We start from the raw sequence: 25,213 nt of genomic DNA, 5'->3' as shown, positions 1-25,213 counted from the left end.
AATAACTTTTTTTGAAAGCTTAATCATTAATGCCACAGTCAGAAATGAAGCTGGACTCTTCTTTGGTTAAAGGTTGGTGGGGGAGAGGAGTGATGAGTGAAAAGATATGGTCAAAGTCTGAGGTAGCGTTTGCTCTGGGCTTGTTCATCAACAAATTACTCAAATAGATAATATAAGAATCTTGCAAAGCATAGAGTTATAGGTTCTCTCTCATATTCTCAAATAAAATAATTCTCTAGTTTTCTGATCTCCTTGTTGATTTAGCCCTCATTTTTCTTATAGCTCTCTGGTGATTCTTTTTCTTTTCACTAACAACTGGAGGGGCATCATACTCTTTTGTTCTTCTTTTACTCCACTGACTGCATAAAATGCATCTATCATCATCATACCTGTTCTTGTTCTTCCTCTGATAAGGGCTAAATATTCTATTCTGGAGTCATTTGGGATTCTATCTACTAAGTATTAAGGAAAATCATGTTTGCAATAATACCTGGAAAGTAACTAGTTCATGGGGTACCTGAGTGGCTTAGTCAGTTAGTGTCATGAACTTAGGGTCATGGGATCAAGCCCTGCATAGGGTTCTGTGCTCAGCACAGAGTCTGCTTGAGATTCTCTCTCCCTCTACCCCTTCCCCCAACTTGTATGCATGCATGCTCTCTAAATAAATTAATATAATTTAATATTTTTTAAAGGAAAGTATCTGTTTCATAATTTTTGCTCAAATTGAATTTTATTTATTAATGAATTCGTCTTGAAGTGATGAAAACACAAGGAATGAATTTAGTAAAGAAGAATGATTCGCAAACATACATCACCATAACTTTTCTCTCATTTTCTTTAGCTCCATCTCTTTAACTTTTTATAGGATATTTCTAGTTGAACTTCATTATGTTGAAAACCAAAATCAGTATCCTTTCTCTCTTTGCAAATTCAATTTTGTGATGACTTTCCCTTCTCAATGCATTTCAATTCCCCTATATTCCTACATTTCTATTTCCATACCCTCCACTCCTGAATAATGACCACAGGCATTACTGACACAAATCTCCCATCTCTCATGACAGTTAAAATTCCAGACCTGCCTCATGTCTTTGGACAAATTACTCAAACTCTTGGGAGATTAGTTCCTATAAAGTGGGAATTGTGCTAAGAATTAGAGACAGGTAGAGATGATAGATATATTATTGTTGGCTAGAATAGATGTCTAATAAATGGCAGCTACTGTGACCCTGAAATCAGGTTTTTTTTTTCTGAAATTGGTTTTTAAATATATACTTGAGGCATTCTTAGCTGTTTTGCACTCTTGCAATTCCCTAGCACTATCTTGCCCCATCTTGTGATATGTTATTCTTACTTCCTCATGCTTGACCTTTTACTTAATCATTATTTTGAACTAGTCTTGGAGACCCAGCCCTTTCTTTCCCTATAGCTTTGTGCTTTGCTTTGGGCCAGGCAGTTACTGAAAGCTGACACGCATAGGGTTAAACCTAGTCCACTCCCAGTGTCCGGTTTTACAGTAGGCTGGCAGCTGTCCCAACTGCCTACCAAAGCCAAATGCTTGAGGAGAGCAAGAGTAAGGAGCCAGCTATGAATCCTTTCCAGAAAAATGAATCCAAGGAAACTCTTTTTTCACCTGTCTCCACTGAAGAGGTACCATCCCGACCCCTCAGCCTTCCAAAGACGCCACCTCCGGTGAGTACCCAGATTCAGTTCTGCTTCTGACAGGAACAGAATTGTTCTTTTGGTTCTACTTCTTGGCCTCTGGAGCGTCAGGCTGAGCTGTATTAGGGTATCAAAAACTATTCTCACTTGAAGTTAGAATTAACCTGAAAACCAAATCTAAATGGAAGTTTCCTTTACTTAGGAGAAGCAGCAGGAAGAGTAGTTAGGAATTCTTCAGTTGGGATCCAGGACTTTGCTGTATCTCATTGTATATTCTGAGTTTCTCTGGGGTGAAAAAAAAGAAGCAATTTGAATATCCAGGGAAACTTGGCAAGCATTCTTGCCTGGAGAACTGTGTGTGATTGTTCTTTCTTCACCAATATAAAAACTCAGCCCTTAGTTCCCCCTGTATTCAGAATCTTATGCTGGATACCAAAGTTTTAGAATACATCCAATTTCTGTTATGATGTGTGCCAGTTTATAGTGGAGGACAGGACAGAGAAACAAAGAATAGTAATGTTAGTATTATATAGTTGTTAAACACTTCCAAATTCACGATGTCATTAATCTTTGTATCAAAATCCTGTAAGTGGAGAGGATATAGCAATAATAGTCAATATTTGCTGAGTTCTTACTATGGGCAAAGTGGTGGTAGAATTCTCATTTCTTTGGAATAACAGAATTGAACATAAAGACAGGTTTAGTGGCATGGCCAGCGTCAGTATGTTAATACAGACGTTGCCAGTAGTAAAGTGTGTTAATTAAACTCCAGGTTATATAATTCTCAAACTGTGATCTGGGAAGGTGAGAAGCCAGTTTATTGTGTCTTTCAAATAAGTTAATATATTAACATGTATTAATATTTAGGAGGATTCTTCATATCTATCCATAAGGTAAAAAATGAAAATAATTTATTACTTTATTATTTATTTAGTTAATTATATATCTTCTGGTCCTAAACAATTTAAGTCTGCTTACAAAGATGCATATATTTCTTATGAAATAAGAGGCAATATACATTTCATGATGAGATTTGACTGTCCCAAGTACAGATATCTCCATCCCCACCTCAGATAGCTATCTTAGGTAGGGATCTGAAATAAGCATAACATTCATTATACACTGACTGATATGGTACATGCTATAGCATAGTCCTTTTAATGTCCAATAGGATTAAAAAGAAAATGTTACAGAATGTCTTTCAGAGGAAGAGTGGACATTTGTTACATGATTTAAGAACTCTCTGCCCAAGTTTAAGATGATCAATCAGCTTACTTTTAGGAATCTAATTGGGTTCTGAGGCTGGCTCTTAGTAGGCTCTGAATGGGAAGCTTATCATATTGCCAGGATTCCTCTCAGCATGATGAATAGGGCAGGTGGGGACAAGAGAGGTTAGTTCAGAACAGTAGAACTAAGGAGGTTATTGACCTGTAAATATAACTGCTTGGACAGCAAGTGCTCCATAGGCTAATTCTTTGTTCTTTTTTTAGAAATAAGTAAGATTTTTCATTATCCTGCCCAGAGCCCCAGGCTTTTCAATTAGTAGTTGTAGGAAGATGAGCAGGTCCTGGTGTCTAGGATCAAGGAAATGTCTGAGCACTTCCATATCAAATGAATGAAGAGCAAAGGAATATTCAGAATAGCTTCTATCACTCCTAAGTCAGCAACGCAAGCACTTTCAGTGTGCTGATAGCTGTTTCATGAGGAGTCGGAGCCATTGCTTCACATTACCTATCATGGTGATTTAAAATAAATAAAATTTTCTGTTTAGAGCAATCTAAACAAAAAGGGAGTAGGAAAGCAATCTAAAAAGGGGGTAGGAAAGCTCATGCTTGAACCATTGTCTTTTTGTTTCATAGAAAATCTGTGGCTCCAACTATCCACTGAGCATTGCCTTCATTGTGGTAAATGAATTCTGTGAGCGCTTTTCCTATTATGGCATGAAAGGTAATTTTCAAGGTCTTCCTTTACTCCACTCATCCTCATCCACATCCCAAAGAATGTCGACTTCTTTATGCACTTATTTCCCTTATCCACCCTTCTCGCCTTCATTCAAATTGGTCTTTTCCTTTGGCCAGCACTGCCAATAAATACCTCATGGGATTTCACCTAATAACTCATACAACCCAAAAAACAGACAGACCTAACAGAAACCAGAACACAGTCTGTAATAATAAAAATGTGAAAACTTCCATTTTCGCATTTATTTCTCAAGTCTATGAACTATATCATTGTTGGGAGAGAGAAGGTAGGGACATTGGAAGCACCATATGATCTTTGTGATTGGCTTAAATGCTGCTATGTTTGTATATGAACTGAAGGGAGAAGGATTCCATTTGTGCAGGAAGCATAGCCCCATTCTCTCTCTGATAGTTCCCATGGGCCTGCTGCTACTGCCTGGCAGTCACCCCTCGGTCACTTCACTAATATGACTGTTGAAGCTCGAGATCACCTTCAAAGACAAGAGATGAAATGCACTTCTGCATAAATCACTTTAATGCATCTATCTTTTTTTTGTTTTCCCTATTCCACCTCAGCTGTGCTGACCCTGTATTTCCTGTATTTCCTGCACTGGAGCGAAGATACCTCCACATCTATATACCATGCCTTCAGCAGCCTCTGTTATTTCACTCCCATCCTGGGAGCAGCCATTGCTGACTCATGGCTGGGAAAATTCAAGTAAGGAAGATGGGTGGGCACATGGCAGATGCATTGTACAGAGATTTTGCCACTTCTAACCTCTTGCTTCCAAACAAGAAGATACTTGCATCAGCTATGACAAATAAGCATCTCTCTAAGACTAACAACACAGAAAGACTATTTCACTTCATTATCAGTTTTTCCAATTTTTTACACCCTTTCCAGTCAGGAATTGTTTTTATTTTTATTTTTCCTAAATCTGATTTTAATCTTCCATTCTGTAGTTTAAGATCAATTCTTGTTTTGATCTCAGGGATGATAAATTTCTTACCCACCGGGAAATTTATAATTTTATTTTATTTTTTATTTTATTTTATTTTTTTTGAAATTTATAATTTTAGAGACCTCAATGTAGTTAGTTATTTTATTTTATTTTATTTTATTTTTTTTTTTTTTTTTTTTTTTTTTAGTTTTTTTTAGTTAGTTATTTTAAATGCTCTCCATCTCTTCTCCGGATTAAGTCATCCTTTAGTATATTCTTACGAGTTCCTCTTCTCAGCTGTTTTACTGTTTCTTATCTCTAGCCTCTTTCTGTGGTTTCCTTCTTAAGAATATAATAAATATTTTCATGAGTTAGGCTGATGGTCTATTCAGTTCCATATCTTTTAAGTCTCTCAAAATAGCACCAAGAGACATTTATGGGATAATGTTTTAGTTGTCTCCCATAGTATTATCCTCATAGGCTAAAGATGGATCTTGGCTGTCCATCACCAAATTATTTCCTATAGTCTTGTCATCTATGGATTTGTTTTAATTAGTATTTCTCAAAGTGCATTTTGTTGAAATTGGTTGATAGGATACAGTGAGTGTAACATAGGAAGATAAAGCTCTCATGGTCGGGATCCCTGGGTGGCGCAGCGGTTTGGCGCCTGCCTTTGGCCCAGGGCGCGATCCTGGAGACCCGGGATCGAATCCCACATCAGGCTCCCGGTGCATGGAGCCTGCTTCTCCCTCCGCCTGTGTCTCTGCCTCTCTCTCTCTCTCTGTGACTATCATAAATAAATAAGAAAATTAAAAAAAAAAAAAAAAAAAGCTCTCATGGTCAAGTAAGTTTTGAAAATACTGGGCTGCATAAAGTTAAAAAGATTTCTTTACTGCATGACTTCTTAAATAGCCTTTAACATGCTAATAAACATGGTACGATCTGTAAGAGAAGGTTATGGTATGTAGTGATTCCTATAATTATTGACCATGGAATAGTTTTTCAGAATATTTTGTGGACCTAGTGTTCCAAGGAATCCTCTTTAGTAAACCTTGGTTTATATCTTGCTTGGGCTATATATATATATTCATTGTTCTAAAGTGTTTAATCAGCATTTAATTAATATATAGCTACAACCATACCACAATAGTAGACACAGTTTCTTGACTTGAGAGAAGGATGGTGGGAAGGTGTCTAGGATTTGCGTGTCATCCTTGCTCAGGGGCCATGCTGACCTCTGTATCATTCCAATTTTAGTATATGCGCTGCCGAAGCGAGCACGGAAGGTGTCTAAGATATATGTTTGCTATTATAGGATGACCAAGTCCATCCAGATAGGAGATTGGCACTATATGAAGAATAAAAAGTGTAAGCCATGGTCTTTATTCAATAAATAAATTTTATAGAATAAAAGACTCTCATACATGACATAGTACTTTCATTCATTTTTAAAAAGACTTTCCTCAAAATTGAAGCATACTGAGAGGCTTAACTGCATGCTAGAATACTATTTTTTATGTCAAGTTGCTTTTAAAAAGAGCCAGATGTTTTTAGTAATAATCTCTAGTGTGGTTTTTATACCCTGTAGCCCATGCCTATGGATTCATGCTTACAATCGTTCTCTTAAATGTGTTTATTGCCAAATATGCTTTTGGATGTCATCTCTACAACTCTCTTTTCTTTCTCTGAGTAGGTCTAGAGCATGTGCTTTCCATCTCCTCTTTTTTTTTTGTCTCATCAGAGCTGACCCTTTTCATGCTAGGTCTCTTTCTCTGCCATCATTTCACATACTCCTTCTCAGTTCCTAAGCTCTAATTAACCATGGCTTTGGTGGTGAAATAAAACTTAAAACTTCCTCCTCTTGACTTTCCTTTGTCACATTAACCTGTCTACAATAAAACTAAAGGAACACTAGGCTATAAGTTAAACAGTAGAAGCTCTAGACCTAACCCTAATACTAATTAATTAGAACATCACTTTACTTATTTTTTTCTTTTTGAGAGAGAGAGAGAGAGAGCCAGAGAGAAAGCACATGAGCAGGGAGGGGCAGAGGGAGGAGAGAGGGGAAACTCCAAGCATGCTCAACATTCAGCTCTGACATGGCACAGGTCTCCATTCCACATGTCCAAGATCACAACCTGAGCTGAAATCAAGAGTCAAATGCTCAACCAACCTGGCCACCCAGGCACCCCAAGAATGTCACTTTAGGAATGTCCTTTCTGGATTTCACATTCCTCATTTGCAGTTGGAAGATTGGTCAAGTCTATCCAGAAGGGTTCTATTTCCTATGCTTAGCATTTCAATGACCTCCTTTCAAATGCAGAATGTCCCAACTATCTTGACTTCTTTCTCTTTCTGTTAAAGTTTCCTGCCATTAGCTTCCTCTCTTACATTCTTCGTATCTTAGACTAATTCCCTGAGCTTTTCACCTAAAAGTTTGCTTAAACTCTACTACTCTAACTCACACTCTTGTTTTTTTCTCTCTGATGATCTACCAGAAATCATCGTGTTTGGGTTCATGATAGCTGGCCTTTTCTCAATCTCTCTCTCTCTCTTTTTTAAGATTATTTATTTATTTATTCATGAGAGACACACAGAGAGAGGCAGAGACAGGCAGAAGGAGAATCAGACTCCCTGCAGGGAGCCCTATGCAGGACTCAATCCCAGGACCCCAGGATCATGCCCTGAGTCAAAAGTAGATGCTCAACCACTGAGCCACCCAGGTGCCCCTCAATCCTTTTTATTCCCATTCTACTTATTCTTTTTGTTCCAACAAAGAAAACTTTTCTCTAGAAGATGCTACAAGGCCTTTTGGGAAAGCCTGCCCCCTCCCTCTGATGTTAATTGCCTTAATCAATTAATGCCTTAGATTAGTCACCCAACCTCTGATAGCCTACTTGCCATTATAAACCCCCTAAAGTCCCTTCCCTGGAGAGCCAACCTAGAGAGATTAGGCATTTAGAACAAGAAAGCCACAACTTGAGACTGTTGGCATCTCCAGCCTCTCTCTTATACTTTCATTTCATTCTTTATATTCCAGCATATAACACTTTAAAATCACAGATGTAAACCATATAATTTCCAAAGTTCCTTCTAGTACTACTACTTATACTACATATTCTACGTATATATAAAGAGAATGCTGATGTAGTAATGCACATAAGGAATATATTGTATATGTGGTAGTATGGCATATTTCAATGTGTAAATCTCTATATATGTTCTTCCTGGAATTCCTCACTGTTCTACTTCCTATTTGCCATTCATATTTCTTGGACAAATAATACAGCAAGAAGTTCCTGCTTAGTTATCTCTGGGCAGTCTATTCATAGTCTCTGACTCCTTTTTTACCTTTGGGAACTTGAACATGAGGTAACTGTGGTGGGGATTACAATTAACCCAAGTGTTCAAGTGACCAGGCTAAACCTGAGAGCCCTTTATCTTTCTATATATCCCAGTGGTTGGGCTTAGGGAAAGTTCTTTGTGTTAGGCATCCCTTTTTCCTGTTTATCTGGAGGTTTTACTCGACCTCTATTGGTTCCTAGAGTCAAAGACATTCTTTGATTAAAAACACCTCAGGTCAAAGTATCTTGTTGTCCTAGTTCTCCTAGTTTAAAAAAAAAAAATCATTGGCTGCAAATCCATCCTGTGGATACCGTGTATGTGTGGGGGTAAGTGAGGGACAGGTCAAATACAAAAAAGGAGCTTGACGGGAATGCCCATTACCTCTAACACTACAGGGTAAAGAGTTGCTCTCTCTTTTTCTGGTCTATTTACTTCATTGACCATTACTATTTTTTTTTTAATTTTTATTTATTTATGATAGTCACACAGAGAGAGAGAGAGAGAGGCAGAGACACAGGCAGAGGGAGAAGCAGGCTCCATGCACCGGGAGCCTGACGTGGGATTCGATCCTGGGTCTCCAGGATCGCGCCCTGGGCCAAAGGCAGGCGCCAAACCGCTGCGCCACCCAGGGATCCCACTATTTCTATGTACATTTCCAGGCAGTTCTTTCCTCTTCCACCCCTTCCTCCTCCTACTCCATTTATCCTGGCATTGAGAACAGTATGAATTCTGAGTCTATTACTCAAGTCTCTCAAATGTTTTTTTTTTAGTTTTTATTTAAATTTTTGTTAGTTAACATACGGTACAATATTGGTTTCCGGGGATCCCTGGGTGGCTCAGGGTTTAGCGCCTGCCTTTGACCCAGGGCGCGATCCTGGAGTCCCAGGATTGAGTCCCACGTTGGGCTCCCGGCATGGAGCCTGCTTCTCCCTCCTCCTGTGTTTCTGCCTCTCTCTCTCTCTCTCTCTCTCTCTCTCTCTCTGCCTATCATAAATAAATAAATAAATAAATAAATAAATAAATCTTTAAAAAAATATATTGGCTTCAGAAATAGAATTCAGTGATTCATCACTTACATACCACACCCAGTGCTTATCACAGTGCCCTCTTTAATATCTATCACCCATCTAGCTCATCCCCCACCCACATCCCTCCATCAACCCTCAGTTTGTTCTCTATCATTGAGTCTCCTACAGTTTGTTCCCCGCCCCTTTCCCATATGTTCATCTGTTTTGTTTCTTAAATTCTACACATCAGTGAAATAGGGTATTTGTCTTTTTCTGACTGACTTATTTCACTTAGCATAATATACTCTAGCTCTATCCAACCCATTGCAAATGGCAAGATCTCATTCTTTTTGGTGGCTGAGTAATATTCCATTGTATGTACACACCACATCTTCTTTATCCATTCATCATTTGATGGACATTTGGGCTTTCTCCATAATTTGGCTATTGTTGATACTGCTGCTATAAACATCAAGGTGCATGTACCCCTTCAAATCTGTATTTTGTATCCTTTGTGTAAATACCTCATAGTGAAATTGCTGGACCATAGGGTAGTTCTATTTTGAACTTGTTGAGGGACCTCCATACTGTTTTTTAGAGTGGATGCACCAGTTTGCATTCCCACCAACAGTGTTAGAGGGTTCTCCTTTCTCTGCATCCTTGCCAATAACTGTTGTTTCTTGTGTTGTTAATTTTAGTTATTCTGACAGGTGTGAGTTGGTATCTCATTGTGGTTTCAATTTGTATTTCCCTGATGATGAATGATGTTGAGCATCTTTTCATGTGTCTGGATGTCTCCTTTGGAAAAGTGTCTTCTCATGTCTTTTGCCCGTTTCTTAACTGTTTATAGACTGACTGATTTAACTCTCTCAACAGGACAATCATCTACCTCTCCTTGGTGTATGTGCTTGGCCATGTGGTCAAGTCCTTGGGTGCCTTACCAATAATAGGTGGACAAACGGTACACACGTGAGTAAAATCATGGAATAAACTGAACCACAGTTCTATTAGACAGATAAATGTCTCACACATTCATTACAGGTGATTTTCTGTTTTCTTACCAGAGATGTCCCTTTATTTTCCAACCTATTGTTTTACCAAAGTGGTTAGAAAAAAAAAGTACTTTATGACAAGTTGGACTCTTTCCTACTTTATCTGTCCTCATTTGTTTTTATTAAACATTTGGAGACTTGTAGAATGCCTAGCTAGTATCCTTTTCATAAAAAATCATATGCTTAAAGACAATTATTAGAATCATATCCCCCATATTTCCTCACCTATTTACCTACCCACACATCTGTACACTAGGATTAAAAAATGTGCATAATATTTATTTTAATACATCATAGAAGTCCTATTCAAAGCTTAGATTATTTCCATCTATGTGTAGTTCCATATATTCCAGTTGCTCTGTCCCTTTTTACTTAAGCTATTGATGTTTATTGAGCCAGAGGCATTTGATACATTCTGATAGTCAGTTGATTCAGTAAGTAGATAGGATTACAGTTGTTCAAGAAGTAGATCATAGGTATTCATGTTTATAATGTGGCTATATATGTATTTATCCAATGAGTTCAGATTTTTAAATTTTAATAAATATTAGATGCCTCCTTCTCTGTGTTCCATCAAAAGTTAGTAACAATTCTTCTATTAATTATAATGAATTTTGTGGTTAGTAAGGGTATGTGGGATAGGTGTTTATAAGATCCTTCTATTGGTGTATCCCTTAAATTAAGTTGAGAATGAGAACCAGTGAATTAAGTTTGAAGTTCCTTCAGTATCTGCCTCTGCCTATTGCACCTAAAGGATAAATGGAACTATCCAGGGACAAAACCTTCCTATGCAATGCATACTTTCTAGCAAAGGCTCAAGGATCATAAAGATTCTAAGTGTCCCTGGGTCTCTCTGAGGAGTGTAGGCAGATGGAAAGTGCCCACAGAAATGTGAAGAAATGTGAAGGGGGTCTTTGCCCTTTATAACTTTTTTTCTCTTTTATCTCTATATTCAATTTCTGCAGTTGTGTTTAGTATCAATATGGTTAGTATCCTTGCCTCTCCATTTCAGAGTCCTATCATTGGTTGGCCTGAGTCTAATAGCTTTGGGAACAGGAGGTATCAAGCCCTGCGTGGCAGCTTTTGGTGGAGACCAGTTTGAAGAAAAACATGTAAGAATCCTGTTATTTCTGTGATTTCAAGAATGTAGAGCAGGCATTAAAGATGTACCTGGCAGGTAGCTATTTGCCAAGATTAAAGTAAGTCACAGGTCAGGAGTTCTGTTCAGTGGTGGGTACTGGTCATTAATAGAGAGAAACATTGGAACGTGTTCAAAGGAAAGTGACCAGGGTGCTGAATGGACTGAAACACATCTTATGAAGAAAGGTTGAAGGAATTAGGAATTCAGCCTGGATAAGATAAGAATTAAAGAAAATATTATAGCTATCTATAGATATTGGAAGGATGTCAGTAATTAAACCAGAACTAGTGGATGAAAGCTATAAGAAGTGTTTTCCTCAATGGAAAGAAAATTTCAAATAGAGTTTAGAGTAGTGAGTTTACTCTCACTTCAGGTATTTTAAAAGAAACTTAGTAGGCGCTTCGGGAATGGGGGTGATGAGCAGTGTAGATAGGATCACGTAAGCATCTCTGGCTGAGATGCCGTGAAAAGGGAAAATGATCATTCAGAATAAAACAGAATGAGATTTTATAGATGAACTTGTCTGGATGATCATTCCCTCTTTCCTAAATATTTTCCACTATTAGTTGGGTGGGTGGGGGGACCAATATGAATAAGCTAAAAATGGGCCCAAATGAGGAAGCTGTCGGAAGTAAGCAAGGCAAATAGTCTATTCTTAAATAGGCAACATTTCTGGCTTCCTCTCTTAGCCCTCAGTTTCTTTTTTGCCTGTCTTCATGTATTATTCCCTCATCTATAGCTATGTCTCATGTTTCTGGTTTTTCTCTCTCTGTTCTTTCTCTGTGTCCTGCTTCTTGTGTTTCTCCTACCCTTCAGACCATTTGAGCTATTATTTTATATTATTTATCTGTCCGGGGTATCATAGATCATAATTGCTTGCTGACTGGAGAAATACCGACCTTTGGCAGCCTTTGGGATTCTATGCACAATGAACTGTACAAATAGGTGAGTGGAATAGGTTTAAAAGGGGACCAGAAGAGGAAGCAAACACACTATGAATACTACATTAGGGAAGGACAGATTATGCTATTGTGTCAGGAAAAGCCCGGTGGTGCCAGAATGAGGCATAATGAATAAAGCATCAGCAACTTTATTTTAAAGTTGCTTCATTTGGTAACTGCTGCACAAAGGCAATTCAGTAATAAGACAAATCCACCTCCAAGTTTCCACTAACCATTTCTAAGCCCACAGATTTCCTTTCATATTCTCTGGCAGACTTCCCATAAGCTCTAGGGGAACTACCTTGCTTAATCAACAACTTAATCCACTGTCCTGTGTTCTAGTGCAATTCCTACCACACATTCCACATCTATTACTTAACTCCGTTAATCATTCACTTAACTAATTCAATCTAAAAATATGTTGAGTCTGTAATATATGTCAGGTGCTATGCTAGGTAGTAGGGATTACAGAAATGAGTAAGATATGATTTCTGCTTTAAAGGAACTCTCAGCCTACTGAAGGAAACAGACATTTAATGCAAAGAATCAATATTAGAATAGACATGTATAAGACACAAGTGGCTTAGTGTATAGGACGATCATTTTTGCCTAGGAGGGGTATTGAGTGTTAAAATGCTGGTATGGGGGTTTGAAAGATGAGTAAATGTTTGAGTTATGTGTTAAAATATCAAATATGATTTTCAGATATCATGGAGACAATATCTGAATCTGTTTCTGTGTATGTACCTCCAGCTTAGTCTGAATATGGGGTGGATATGAAGCTAGAAGACACATTGCGCTGATGATTTGTCCTGTTTTTTTTCAGGCAGAGGAACGGACTAGATACTTCTCAGTCTTCTACCTCTCCATCAATGCAGGGAGCTTGATTTCTACATTTATCACACCCATGCTGAGAGGTTAGGATCTTTTCTGAGGGACCTTGTATAAGGTTTTCCTCTAGCCAGTCAAAAATCTTTTCAGGGCTTCCTGATGTCTATCTTCTCCTTTTACAAGGGCTTAAAAATCTGAGGAGATTTTTTTAAAAGGATTTATTTATTTATTTATGATAGACATAGAGAGGCAGAGACACAGTAGGAGGGAGAAGCAGGCTCCATGCCGGGAACCCGATGCAGAACTCGATCCCAGGACTCTAGGATCACGCCCTGGGCCAAAGGCAGGCACTAAACCGCTGAGCCACCCAGGGATCCCCGGGAATTTTTTTTTTAATCTTGATTTGTCTGGCTCAAAAGAAGGATTATGGATTAGGAGATGAGAAGAAAGAGGATGGCTCTGCCTACGACCTCACAAACCTGAGCTTGTAGAATAGAAAATCAAAGACTCAAGATTCAGAGTAATTTTTTGTTTGTTTTGTTTTGTTTTGTTTTGTTTTTTAGGAGATGTGCAGTGTTTTGGGGAAGACTGCTATGCATTGGCTTTTGGCGTTCCAGGATTACTTATGGTGATAGCTCTTGGTAAGTGCACTGGGACAGGGAAAATCAATAACCACTGATGCCTGCTACATCAGAAATACCATGTAAGCACTTTACACAAACCATTTTATTCAATCCTCACACCTATTAGGTAAATATTATTGTAGGAACTTTCTCTAGATATTGGAGATAAATTAACTGAATGAAGTCAGAAACTTTAGGAAGTGGGGAATAAAGGAAAGAAAAGGAAGGAAGGAAGCAAGGAAGGAAGGAAGGAAGGAAAGAAGGAAGGAAGGAAGGAAGGGGAAGAGAAGAGAAAAGAAAAGAAAAAGGAAGGGAAGGGATGGAAAAAAAAAGAAAAGAGAAAAGAAAAAGATACCCAAGGTTATATAACTAGGAATTTCCTGGAGATGTTTTTAAAAAGACTGATCTCTGTCCCCCATATGGGAGCAGTTAAGTCAGTATCTCTGCACATTGGGGACTAGGTATCTATAATTTTTTAAATATCTAGATGATTTTAATGTGTATTCAAGGCTTAGATCCACTGCTCTACACTACTATATGTAAGGAAGCAAGGAAGGTAATGAATCCTTTCTCTCAAACTAGCTTATTTATCTGGTAATTAAAAGGCATTTTAAATTCTTCTAAAGTAGCTTCTAGGTTTAGCTGTTTCTGCTCTCCTGGCAAGGAGTTTTCTCTTGATCAAAGAGAATAAAGTGGATTGGATAAGTAGGTGGAAACTGGTGCAGCTTAGATCAAGTGCATTCTCTTTACCACTGACAACTCAGTAATGGAAGAGTTTCTTAGTTTACACAGTCTAAAGGGAATCTTGGACGTGATTGTTCCTAATCATTGACCTGGAAACCTGTTCTCACTCTGAACCTTTGAGTGATACACCCCCCACCCCTGAAGATATCCAGTCCAAGCACATAAAGAGCTCAATAGAGGAAGAAAGAATGCAGAAACTCAATGTTCAGTCCTGATTATTTTCTACCAGGGGGTGGTTAATAGTAATAGTCAGATTCTAATTCCAATTTCAAGTTAGTTTATGTGTTATTCCAGGAGAGCTGTGATAATACATTCCTTGCTTCCTTCTTCTGTTAAAGCCAAACATTTTCCCAAATATTGTCCAGGTTTTCCACTTATTAGTGCTATGTCTCCTCTGGATCATGGCATAATAGTAATATTAACATATTGGAGTAATTATGAAGATCAAAAGAATAAAGTGAAATGTTTTATAAATTATGAAATGTTAAATAAGTACTGTTTGCTGTCCGTACTCAGCAGTTCAGTTTCCTGGGTACCAATAAATAACTCAATTCTCTGGCCTTTCATTATAATTTAATTTATTTTTTCATTCACTGATTCAACACACACTTATTTAATGAACTTTTATGTGTCAGATCCTTTGCTATCTATTGGAGTCATACTGGTGAAGAGAGCCACAGAGCTTATGCTTTGAAAAAACTAACATAGTTCAGCAGGTAAAAAGGAGACAGACATAGTAGAAATTTACAATATAGTCAAAGTCACAACTGAGGAAGTATAGAGAAAGCTATGGGATCACATGGAAGGGATGTCTGACTAAATCTCTGAATGAAGATCAGGGGCAGCCCTGGTGGTGCAGCGGTTTAGCGCCGCCTGCAGCCTGGGGTGTGATCCTGGAGACCCAGCATTGAGTCCCACATCAGGCTCCCTGCATGGAGTCTGCTTTTCCCTCTGCCTGTGTCTCTGCCTCTCTCTCTCTCTCTTTCTCTCTCTCTCTCTCTGTGTCTCTATGAATAAATAAACAAAATCTTTAAAAAAAAAAGATCAGAAAAAGTTTGCCTAAAGAAATGGTATCTAAGGTTAGGATTAGCAGCAATTAATCAAAGAAGTCAGGATATCTGTAGGACAAGGAGGTGAGACATAATTGTGACATATCTGAAGGCCTTAAAGGAATTCAGACTGCCCCAGGTATAAATGAAAAAGATAAAAAGGAAAAACTTAACAGAAATGAAGATAATGAAGAGCCTTTTAAATCATTAAGGAATTAGAACTTTATCTTGAGAATAGTAGGAAGCTACACAAGGATTCTGAATAAAGAAGTGATTGTTAGATCATAGTCCCTGACTGTAATGTGGAAAAAGAATTGGTTAAAGGTGAGGCAAGGATATTATTTATCTTGATTACTGAATTTTTGGCATTCTTTAAGATTTTGTGCTCAGGGTAAGTGATTCACTCAGCTCAGACTAGTATCAGCCCTGGTAGAATTGACAAAACTTGATATGATTGGATAAAGTGATGGAGAAAATAAGTCAACATTGAATATAGGTTTCTGACTTAAACAACTAGGTGGTAGTGGGATCATCATACTAATGAATTTAGTTTTGGACATGTTACGTATTAGATGTCCTTGAAACATCTAATTGGAGTTATCAGTTATCTGGAAATACAGTTTTAGAGCTCAGAAGAAATATTTGGACTACAGGTAAAGATCTAGAGCTATTAGTGTATGGATAGCAATTAAGCCATGAAAATAGATGAAAGGGTGATGGGCACTGAGTGGGGGGCACTTGACGAGATGAGCACTGGGTATAATACTATATGTTGGCAAATCGAACTCCAATAAAAATGTACAAAAGAAAAAAAATAGATAAAATAACTAAAAGATAATAAGATTAAAGTAAAAAGAGGGCTAGGATAGAACTCTGAGGAATACCAGCATTAAAAGATAGGTAAAGAGTAGGGCACCTAGGTGGCTGAGTCAGTTAAACATCCAGCTCTTGATCTCAGGGTTGTGAGTTCAAGCCCCAAATTGGGCTCCACACGGGGCATGGAGACTACTTTAAAAAAAAGAAAGATAGGCAAAGAGGAAAAGCCAACAAACGAAACTAAGAAGGAGTGGCCAAAGTGGTAGCAGTTTTAAGGGAATTGTTCAGAGTAACAAATGTTACTGAATGGGCAAGTGAGATCAGAGAGAAAAATGCCCATTGAATAGAGCAACAAGAAGGTATTGTTGAACGTCAGTTATGGTAGATTGGTGAAGATCCAAAACTGTTTAGAGTGGGAAGTGAATAAGAGGTGAGAAAGGGAAAATAGTATATATAACTGAATGTGACATGGAGTCAAGAGAGGATGTCAGGCATGCTTGATTATTATTAGGGAGACTCTAGTAGATAAAGACATTAAAGATGTAAGGAAAAGATAATATAATTAGTACGAAAGCACACAGGGCAGGATTACCTTTGTAATGATGAGGAACATCAGAACATCACCTTCAACTAACTGGAGGGAGGAGAGGATAGGTGTGGGGATACAGGAATTAATAGGTTCGGTGGCAGGAAGTTAAGATAATTTCCATTTGATGGCTTCTGTTTTCTTTGTGAAGTGGGAAGCAATGAGGCAATATCCTCTACAGCAAGGAAGAACTAGAAGAGAAACTTAAAGTTCCTACTCTTCTTTAGTTAAGTGGCCTTGATGTTCAAATGTGGTCTTATCCAGTTTATCACCTGGCCTTCCTTTTGTTACCCCACTGTCCCCTACACTATTGAAATTTTTAGCCTCTTTTTAGGATCATTCTTAGTTTCAGGAGCAATCTTTTTTCCCCTCCAGAATCTTCCTCTTGTCTAGATACCTCTTTATCTGACCACTTGTCTCCCAGGATTAGCATCCTTTCTTTTAACCACTTTTTTTTTCTGTCAGCAATAAGAAGGCTGTGGTAGATAAAGGGTAATATTTGAAGAAGCTTTGGAGAAACCGAGAGAATGATTTAAAAAAAAAAGTGGTCAAGTGAATATGAGAGGAATAGAGAATTTAGAAAGTTAAAGTAAGGAAAAGTAAGGGGATTCAGGCATTCTGGTGCATAAAGATACTGGAAAGTGCTACTGGTCACTGACAAAGACATCTTGGTAGAAGATCTACTAGAGGGACATGTTGCTGGAGTTGAGAAATCTATTAAGGAGGAAAGTACATCTGGGATGGTACCAAGATAGAGTCTTCCTGCTGATTTTAGTTAATAAACTTGAAAAAATATATTTACTATTTAATAATTATAAAAATAATATCGTCTAATTTCTGGTCATTTGGAAAAAAGAAAGAAAAATGAGAAAATAAAATTAGCTTATAATTATCTGTGGAGATGTGGTTAAAGAATATGGGGTAGGGATGCCTGGGTGGCTCAGCAGTTGAGCATCTGCCTCCCTGCAAGGAGCCTGCTTCTCCCTCTGCCTATGTCTCTGCCTCTCTCTCTATGTCTCTCATGAATAAATAAATACAGTCTTAAGAAAAAAAAAAGAACATGGGGTAAGGAAAAGAGAATAAGCTCAAGTACAATAGTACGGAAGAGAATTTTTTTGTAGGAATGATGAATAGTGGTTAGAATGTAGAGTACTTAAGAGAAAATAATGAAGCATAATGTGGGAAATCGTAGATTGAGGTGAGCTCTACAGAGGCCATATCTTTTTTATCTTTAGTACCAGGAGTGCCTAGCACAGTGTATAGTGCAAGAATGAGTGGATGAGATGCTTTAGTGATTTTTTTTTCTCATTAAACTTTTGTTTTAATGGGTCTCAAAATTCTGTGACAGATTTTTGGTCAAGTTGTTTCCATTAAAAAGTACTGATTTTAAAAACTAATAACTTAAAACTGCCACACACGCACAAAAAAAAAAAATGGTCCACAAAACATTCTCCTTTCCTTCTGAAGGTTTTACGATGCATTGTTATCATTAACCAGTCTTTTACTATTAAACTTAAATGGCCAATTGACACAAACAGTTCTGAGACGGTTCTTCCACCACTGATTAAGACTGGGGTGGCAGGTATTGGGGATAATATTCATTTAGCCTTCTGAGCTTTCTGGGCAGACTTGGTGACTTTGCCAGCTCCAGCTGCCTTCTTGTCCACTGCTTTGATGACACCCACAGCAACCGTCTGTCTCATGTCACGAACAGCAAAACGACCCAGAGGAGGATAGTCAGAGAAGCTCTCAACACACATAGGTTTGCCAGGAACCATATCAACAATGGCAGCATCCCCAGATTTCAAGAACTTGGGACCATCTTCCAGCTTCTTTCCAGAACGATGATCTATCTTTTCCTTCAGCTCAGCAAACTTGCAAGCAATGTGAGCTGTGTGACAATCCAGCACAGGTGCATATCCAGCACTGATTCAGCCTGGATGGTTCAGGATAATCACCTGAGCTGTGAAGCCAGCTGCTTCCATTGGTGGGTCATTTTTGCTGTCACCAGCCACGTTGCCACAACGAACATCTTTGACAGATACGTTCTTGACATTGAAGCCCACATTGTCCCCAGGAAGAGCCTCACTCAAAGCTTCATGGTGCATTTCAACAGACTTTACTTCAGTTGTAACATTGACTGGAGCAAAGGTGACCACCATACCAGGCTTAAGAACACCAGTCTCCACTCGACCCACTGGGACAGTACCAATACCACCAATTTTGTAGACGTCTTGGAGAGGCAGACGCAAGGGCTTATCAGTTGGACGAGTTGGTGGCAGAATGCAATCCAGGGCTTCAAGCAGTGTGGTTACGCTGGCATTCCCATCTTTACGGGTGACTTTCCATCCCTTGAACGAAGGCATGTTAGCACTTGGCTCCAGCATGTTGTCACCATTCCAACCAGAAATTGGCACAAATGCTACTGTGTCGGGGTTGTAGCCAATTTTCTTAATGTAGGTGCTGACTTCCTTAACGATTTCCTCGTATCTCTTCTGGCTGTACAGTGGTTCAGTGGAATCCATTTTGTTAACACCAACAATTAGTTGTTTTACACCCAGTGTGTAAGCCAGAAGGGCATGCTCACGGGTCTGCCCATTCTTGGAGATACCTGCTTCAAATTCACCAACACCAGCAGCAACAATCAGGACAGCACAGTCAGCCTGAGATGTGCCTGTAATCATGTTTTTGATAAAGTCTCTGTGTTCTGGGGCATCAATGATGGTCACATAATACTTGCTGGTCTCGAATTTCCACAGGGAGATATCAATGGTGATACCACGTTCACGTTCAGCTTTCAGTTTATCCAAGACCCAGGCATACTTGAAGGAGCCTTTTCCCATCTCAGCAGCCTCCTTCTCAAATTTCTCGATAGTTCTTTTGTCGATCCCACCACATTTGTAGATCAGATGGCCAGTAGTGGTAGACTTGCCCGAATCTACGTGTCCAATGACGACGATGTTGATGTGAGTCTTCTCCTTTCCCATTTTGGTTTAGGTTTAGTGGTGGTTTTCACGACACCTGTGTTCTGGCAGCAAACCCGTTGCAAAAAAGCGCTTTATGGTGATTAAGAGCATAAATTTTTGAGTCAGGCAGGCCTCAGGTCAAAAATGCAATTTCTGGCATTTTCTTGCTATGTAATTTGTACAAATTACCTAATTTCTTTTATCTTCAATTTCTTCAGTACAATGGAGAGAGTAGTACATATTTCTTTTTTCAGGTTAAATCAGTTAATGTATGTAAAATGCTTAACATTTTACATATAATAATAAACTTTAAAGATGGTTAGTGATAATAATAACCATCAGGATAATAATGAAGTTGGGAAGGGCTTTCATGCCAGGAGTTTGGGCTTTTTAGGTAGGTCCTGGAAAGAAGGATTTAATTTGGCATCAGATAAGAGAAGGAAGAAACCAGGGACTGAGAAACTAGTCCGTAGCCATTTTTCTTTTAAAGGTTTTATTTATTTATTCATGAGAGAGAGAGAGAAAGGCAGAGACACAGGCAGAGGGAGAAGCAGGCTCCATGCAGGGGGCCCCGTGTGGGACTCGATCCTGGGTCTCCAGGATCACATCCTGGGCTGAAGGCGGTGCTAAACCGCTGAGCCACCCAGGCTGCCCTAGCCATTTTAATAATCCAGGGCAGAGGTTGTGAGGTCCTACACAAGAGTTGTGGCAGTAGTCATGCAAAGGAAGAGCAGACAGGAATTGATGAAAGAATCTCAATGAAAAGTTGATAAAATATCAGATGTAGAGTTAGAGAAGACAGATTTCAGAGATGATTTCTATTTCTGTGATACAACAAAATCTCAACAGATTACTTCCCTTAAGAAGTGACCATTTTAGGGCAGCCCAGGTGGCTCAGCGGTTTAGCGCCACCCTCAGCCCAGGGCATGACCCTGGGGACCTGGGATCGAGTCCCGCATCGGGCTCCCCACGAGGAGCCTGCTTCTCCCTCTGCCTGTGTCTTTGCCTCTCTTTCTCTCTGTGTCTCTCATGAATAAATAAATAAAATCTTAAAAAAAAAAAAAAAAAAAAAGAACTGACCATTTTAGGGACGCCTGGGTGGCTCAGCAGTTGAGTGTCTGCCTTCAGCTCAGGGCGTGATCCTGGAGACCCAGGATCGAGTCCCACGTTGGGCTCCCTGCATGAAGCCTGCTTCTCCCTCTGCTTGTGTCTCTGCCTCTCTCTCTCGGTGTGTCTCTCATGAATAAATAAATCTTTTTTAAAAAAAGAACTGACCATTTTATTCTTCTCTTGGCTTCCATAATTTGTGTAATTCCAAAGTCAGGAAATTTAATCAGTCCCCTCCCATGAAAAGATTTGCCGGCCACTCCTACACTTTGGCAGCCTTTACTTAGCACTGACATACCGAATATGTTAAACGAGAAGCTAAGAACCTTTTTTGTGTATCAACTGCAGTTGTGTTTACAATGGGAAGCAAAATATACAGAAAACCACCTCCTGAAGGAAACATAGTGACTCAAGTTGTCAAATGTATCTGGGTAAGTCTAAATTGTTTACCTGCCTTTTTCAATCAATGGGAAAGAGATGCTATGCTGAGCATAAAGGCCTTCAAAAATAGGTATTCATTTTTCCCAAAGACCTCTGTTCTACCTCTGTACCTTTTGCCAAACTGAGATTAATCCATCTTCCTCTGTGCCTCTACTCAGCCATTAAGTAAATAATAATAATAATGTAACCGTTTTTTTTAAATTGGCAAATGCCTTCTATTAATGTGTATGTGTTATATATGTTGCCAAAAGGACATAAGAATAGATAAAATTATATCTGAAATATTCTGAAATTCAACGTCTGATGAAATCAAAGAGTTGGAGTAAGTTACTTAAAGTATGTGTGTCTGAGGGAAGGGATAATGAATTGGAAAAGGCAGGGGTGGTTTCATTTGTCTCTCCTCTCTCTACCATAGTTTGCTATTTCCAACCGTTTCAACAACCGCTCTGGGGATATTCCAAAGCGACAACACTGGCTGGACTGGGCAGCTGAGAAATACCCTGTAAGTTGGAACTGCAGAGATATCTTATGGTTCCATGGAGATTTTCCTAAGTCCAAACTGATTCCCTTTTGCTTCATTTGATCTCTTCTCTTACTGTTCTAGCACATTTCTACTCTTAGCAAGAAAACCAAGTCTAGCAATTTAGCCTGTTCCTTCTTTTTTGCAGAAGCAGCTCATTATGGATGTGAAGGCACTGACCAGGGTACTATTCCTTTATATCCCATTGCCTATGTTCTGGGCTCTTCTGGATCAGCAGGTAAAAGTAGTTCTTTTGAAAACTACCCCTTCTTTCAGCCCTTTTTCCCTCACAGGAAAAAGATTTCTAATAATAACATTTGTCTGCTCTAGGGCTCACGATGGACGTTGCAAGCCACCAGGATGAATGGGAATTTGGTGAGAAAAGATTTCCTAGAGAAATTTATTATTTCTTCATAATAAATAAATTTCCTTTTTTTAAAGGAAAAATTATTTCTTTGTGTTTTTGCCTGAAAACTGACTTAAGATCAGAAGAAAGGTGCCTTTAACATCAAGGTACTGAGTAGGCAAAATTTAAAAAGCTACTCTAGAAATAAAAAATAGAATCTTATCTTGAGAAACCAGGACTATAAGGATGGAAAGGTTTAAATGTATACAAGGAAGTACTGAGAAGATAGTAAATGAAGTGATACAGGCTTGGCATAGAGATGTTTGCTCTCATCCAAGCCTTCCTGGGGCACAGCAGGCACAGGCTTGATTTTGGATCTACTACACATTTAGCCCCATTTTCAGGCAGGGATCATGTAGAGGACCTGGAAGGGCAGTATTTTGTACATGGATAAGGAATGGGAAAGTTGTAAACAGTATTTTCTGTTTTTCTAATCTCCATTCTTTGGCAAATTCCGAGTTTCATCTCTGCTTTCAATTGTACTGTTTAGATTATTATATTGTTTTTCTACCATCTTAGTTGCGAAGAAGGCAGGGTAGAATGATGCCATTATTTTATCAACCAGTCTATTTGGAGTCTGCCAAATACAAGTTTACTTTTTCCCTTTCTCTTGTTGTCCAGAATTTACTATGGTTGTTCTCTTGTTGACCCCCGGAGAACAACTTTGGAAACACGATGTATTGGTGGAAGTTTTCATCTTAACCATTTCTGGTATCACACATTACCACCTACAACTGCAGTGACAAAACACACTGACTCTATTCTCTCTCAAGAAAAAGAGTATTCTCTCTTAGGCCTCCCTGCCTTTAGCAAATAGAGCCTGAAGCCATTCCCAGTCTGTTTCCCCAAATACCCTTAAAAGCACAATGTGGCCCTGAACCAAAGACCTGGTAGATTTTATCTTTTCTGTCTCAACTGCCAAAGAGCAATTTTTTTTAAGACAGAGATAGCACAAATGATGGGAAGGGGCAGAGGGAGAAGGACAGAGAGAAACTCAAGCAGGCTCCACACTCATCGCAGGTAACTAGCAGTATTTTTGATCTAAGCTTTACTTGTCTTTAGCCACCATATAATTGTAATTCATTATAATGTTTCAGGGCTTTTTTGTGCTCCAGCCGGACCAGATGCAGGTAGGAGATTTCTCCATACTCATGGGGATATATGGCTTTCCTCATCTATACGTCTATCTGAAGTATTAGGATTACCAACCATAATTGGGTGTTTGTTTCCTTGTATGTTGAGAAGGGTTAAGGACAGGGATGAAGATATTCTCCTTCAGCCCCACACTTCTCTTTCACATCCTCTTTTAAGTAAGCAGCTCCTGCCCAACTCCAAGGAGAGTGACTTTTGAGCTTACAGGAAAAGTATAAGCATTGGATTTTTTTTCCATGTTAAGGTAGGATCTTGGAAATATTGTCTAACAAAGTGTAAAGCTTTGTTGTATGAGTAATGAAGTCAGAATCTCGGTTTATTGGTGACTGCCAGTTCTTTTTTTAACTCTTGTTTAATCACCAATTCTTCCTTCTCTCCTTTTCTCCATGACGTTTTCCCTTGGGCTGGGGAACAAGAGAAGTGAAAGTAGGAGGGATGTACTACTAACTGATTGCCAGAAAAAACAATTGAGAATGAAATTGGTTCTGTGGGATATTGATTGATTGATTGATTGAATTTATTCATGAGAGACAGGAAAGAGAGGCAGAGACTTAGACAGAGGGAGAAGTAGACTCCCTATGAGGAGCTTGTTGTGAGATTTGATCCCAGGACCCAGGGATCATGACCTGAGCCAAAGGCAGACACGCTCAACCACCGAGCCACCCAGGCGCCCCAGTTCTGTAGGATATTTAGAGGCTGAGGTACTATGCAGGGGAAATTAGAGTCCTGGGTGTAAAGGGACTGAGAGATGTGGAATCATTCTGTACTTAGTATGATGAAAGTATGTTTGAAATGTTAGAGAGAGTGTACATAAGCAAATGAGAGCACATGCTTACACTCAAGATAGAAAAACACTTATAACTAATCCTTTTTACCGTGGTATTACAGGTACTAAATCCTCTTCTGGTTCTTATCTTCATCCCATTGTTTGACCTTGTCATTTATCGTCTGGTTTCCAAATGTGGAATTAGCTTCTCGTAAGTGCTCACTATGCTTTTGTGGCTCAGATTGACTTAATATTTGCTCAGCTTGATAAGATTCAATGTCAGTACTTTTCTACTTTGTTGATTTGTTTTGCCTTCTCATGTTTCTGCTTCAATGTATCCAAGTTAATTAAATGCTTATTGGTACTAGAGAATGGGAATTGAATGTAACTAATTCTCATTATGGAGAGTCCAAGCCATTACTACAGATTTAACTGTGTGATGCTGAAGGGGTAAATCTAAGCTTCATGGAAAGTCAAAAGTATGTGAGAATAGGCTCCTAAATCCACTTGCTGCTTTGTTCATGAAATGTTGCTTCTTCAAAGAAGTCTAAAGCCTTTGATGACAACTAATCCCCTTAAATCTTTTATTGTCCATGTAAAACAAAGCAAATACCTGGTAAGAGTGAAAATAGAGTTGTCTCTACTGCTTTTCTCCCATTCTAAATAGAAGCACTGGGTGTTGTATGGAACTGTTGAATCACTATATTGTACACCTGAAACTAACATTAAATTATCTTAACTAACCAGAATGTAAAACCTTAAAAAAAAAAAAAAAAAAGAAATGTTATGCTTTGAAAACTTGACAGAGGAGGGTTTCAAGCCTCCTCTAATTCTTGACTTAATAGCAATTTTTATGACCATATTAGCATATTCAAATGACCTTTTGTCATTTACTCATTAGTTGAGCAGATACTACTGAGATTAGCACCAACGCCATGCAAATACAACAGCACAAATATTGCCATGAAGGAGTTCACTGTTTAGTAAAGGAAATAGAACACATGCAAGGATAATTATTACACAATGTGAAATATATCAAGTGCAGTAAGAAGGGAATTAAAATGTTAGGGAATTATAAAGAAAGAAGAAAGTCTTTCCTGCTGCCAGAGTCAAGAAAGACTTATGAAGGAGAAGAAAATGGGGTAATAACTAATGT

The 25,213-nt window shown here is 38.7% G+C and overlaps 1 protein-coding gene and 1 non-coding gene across 2 annotated transcripts in view; one reads left to right on the top strand and one right to left on the bottom strand.

Moving 5' to 3' along the window:
• Positions 1–1,538: 1,538 nt before the first annotated feature.
• Positions 1,539–25,213, top strand: part of SLC15A2 (solute carrier family 15 member 2) — a 37,695-nt gene continuing 14,020 nt past the window's right edge. Inside the window, exons 1-13 of the mRNA XM_041773759.1 lie at positions 1,539–1,692; positions 3,522–3,609; positions 4,200–4,341; positions 9,793–9,885; positions 10,981–11,080; positions 12,877–12,967; positions 13,445–13,522; positions 21,121–21,203; positions 21,629–21,715; positions 21,882–21,971; positions 22,064–22,108; positions 23,237–23,269; positions 24,180–24,268. Coding sequence (XP_041629693.1) covers positions 1,555–1,692; positions 3,522–3,609; positions 4,200–4,341; positions 9,793–9,885; positions 10,981–11,080; positions 12,877–12,967; positions 13,445–13,522; positions 21,121–21,203; positions 21,629–21,715; positions 21,882–21,971; positions 22,064–22,108; positions 23,237–23,269; positions 24,180–24,268 — 1,157 coding nt within the window. The 5' untranslated portion in view covers positions 1,539–1,554. The remainder of the gene's footprint in view (positions 1,693–3,521; positions 3,610–4,199; positions 4,342–9,792; positions 9,886–10,980; positions 11,081–12,876; positions 12,968–13,444; positions 13,523–21,120; positions 21,204–21,628; positions 21,716–21,881; positions 21,972–22,063; positions 22,109–23,236; positions 23,270–24,179; positions 24,269–25,213) is intronic.
• LOC121474960 lies at positions 5,742–5,845 on the bottom strand. The gene has a single exon (XR_005983590.1). It is a non-coding gene; the product is annotated as a U6 spliceosomal RNA (small nuclear RNA).

Source organism: Vulpes lagopus, chromosome 1 (genome assembly GCF_018345385.1).
Source record: "Vulpes lagopus strain Blue_001 chromosome 1, ASM1834538v1, whole genome shotgun sequence".
Lineage (NCBI taxonomy): Eukaryota > Metazoa > Chordata > Mammalia > Carnivora > Canidae > Vulpes > Vulpes lagopus.
Note: the sequence above shows the minus strand (reverse complement) of the source record. Positions and strands in the feature narration are given on the sequence as shown.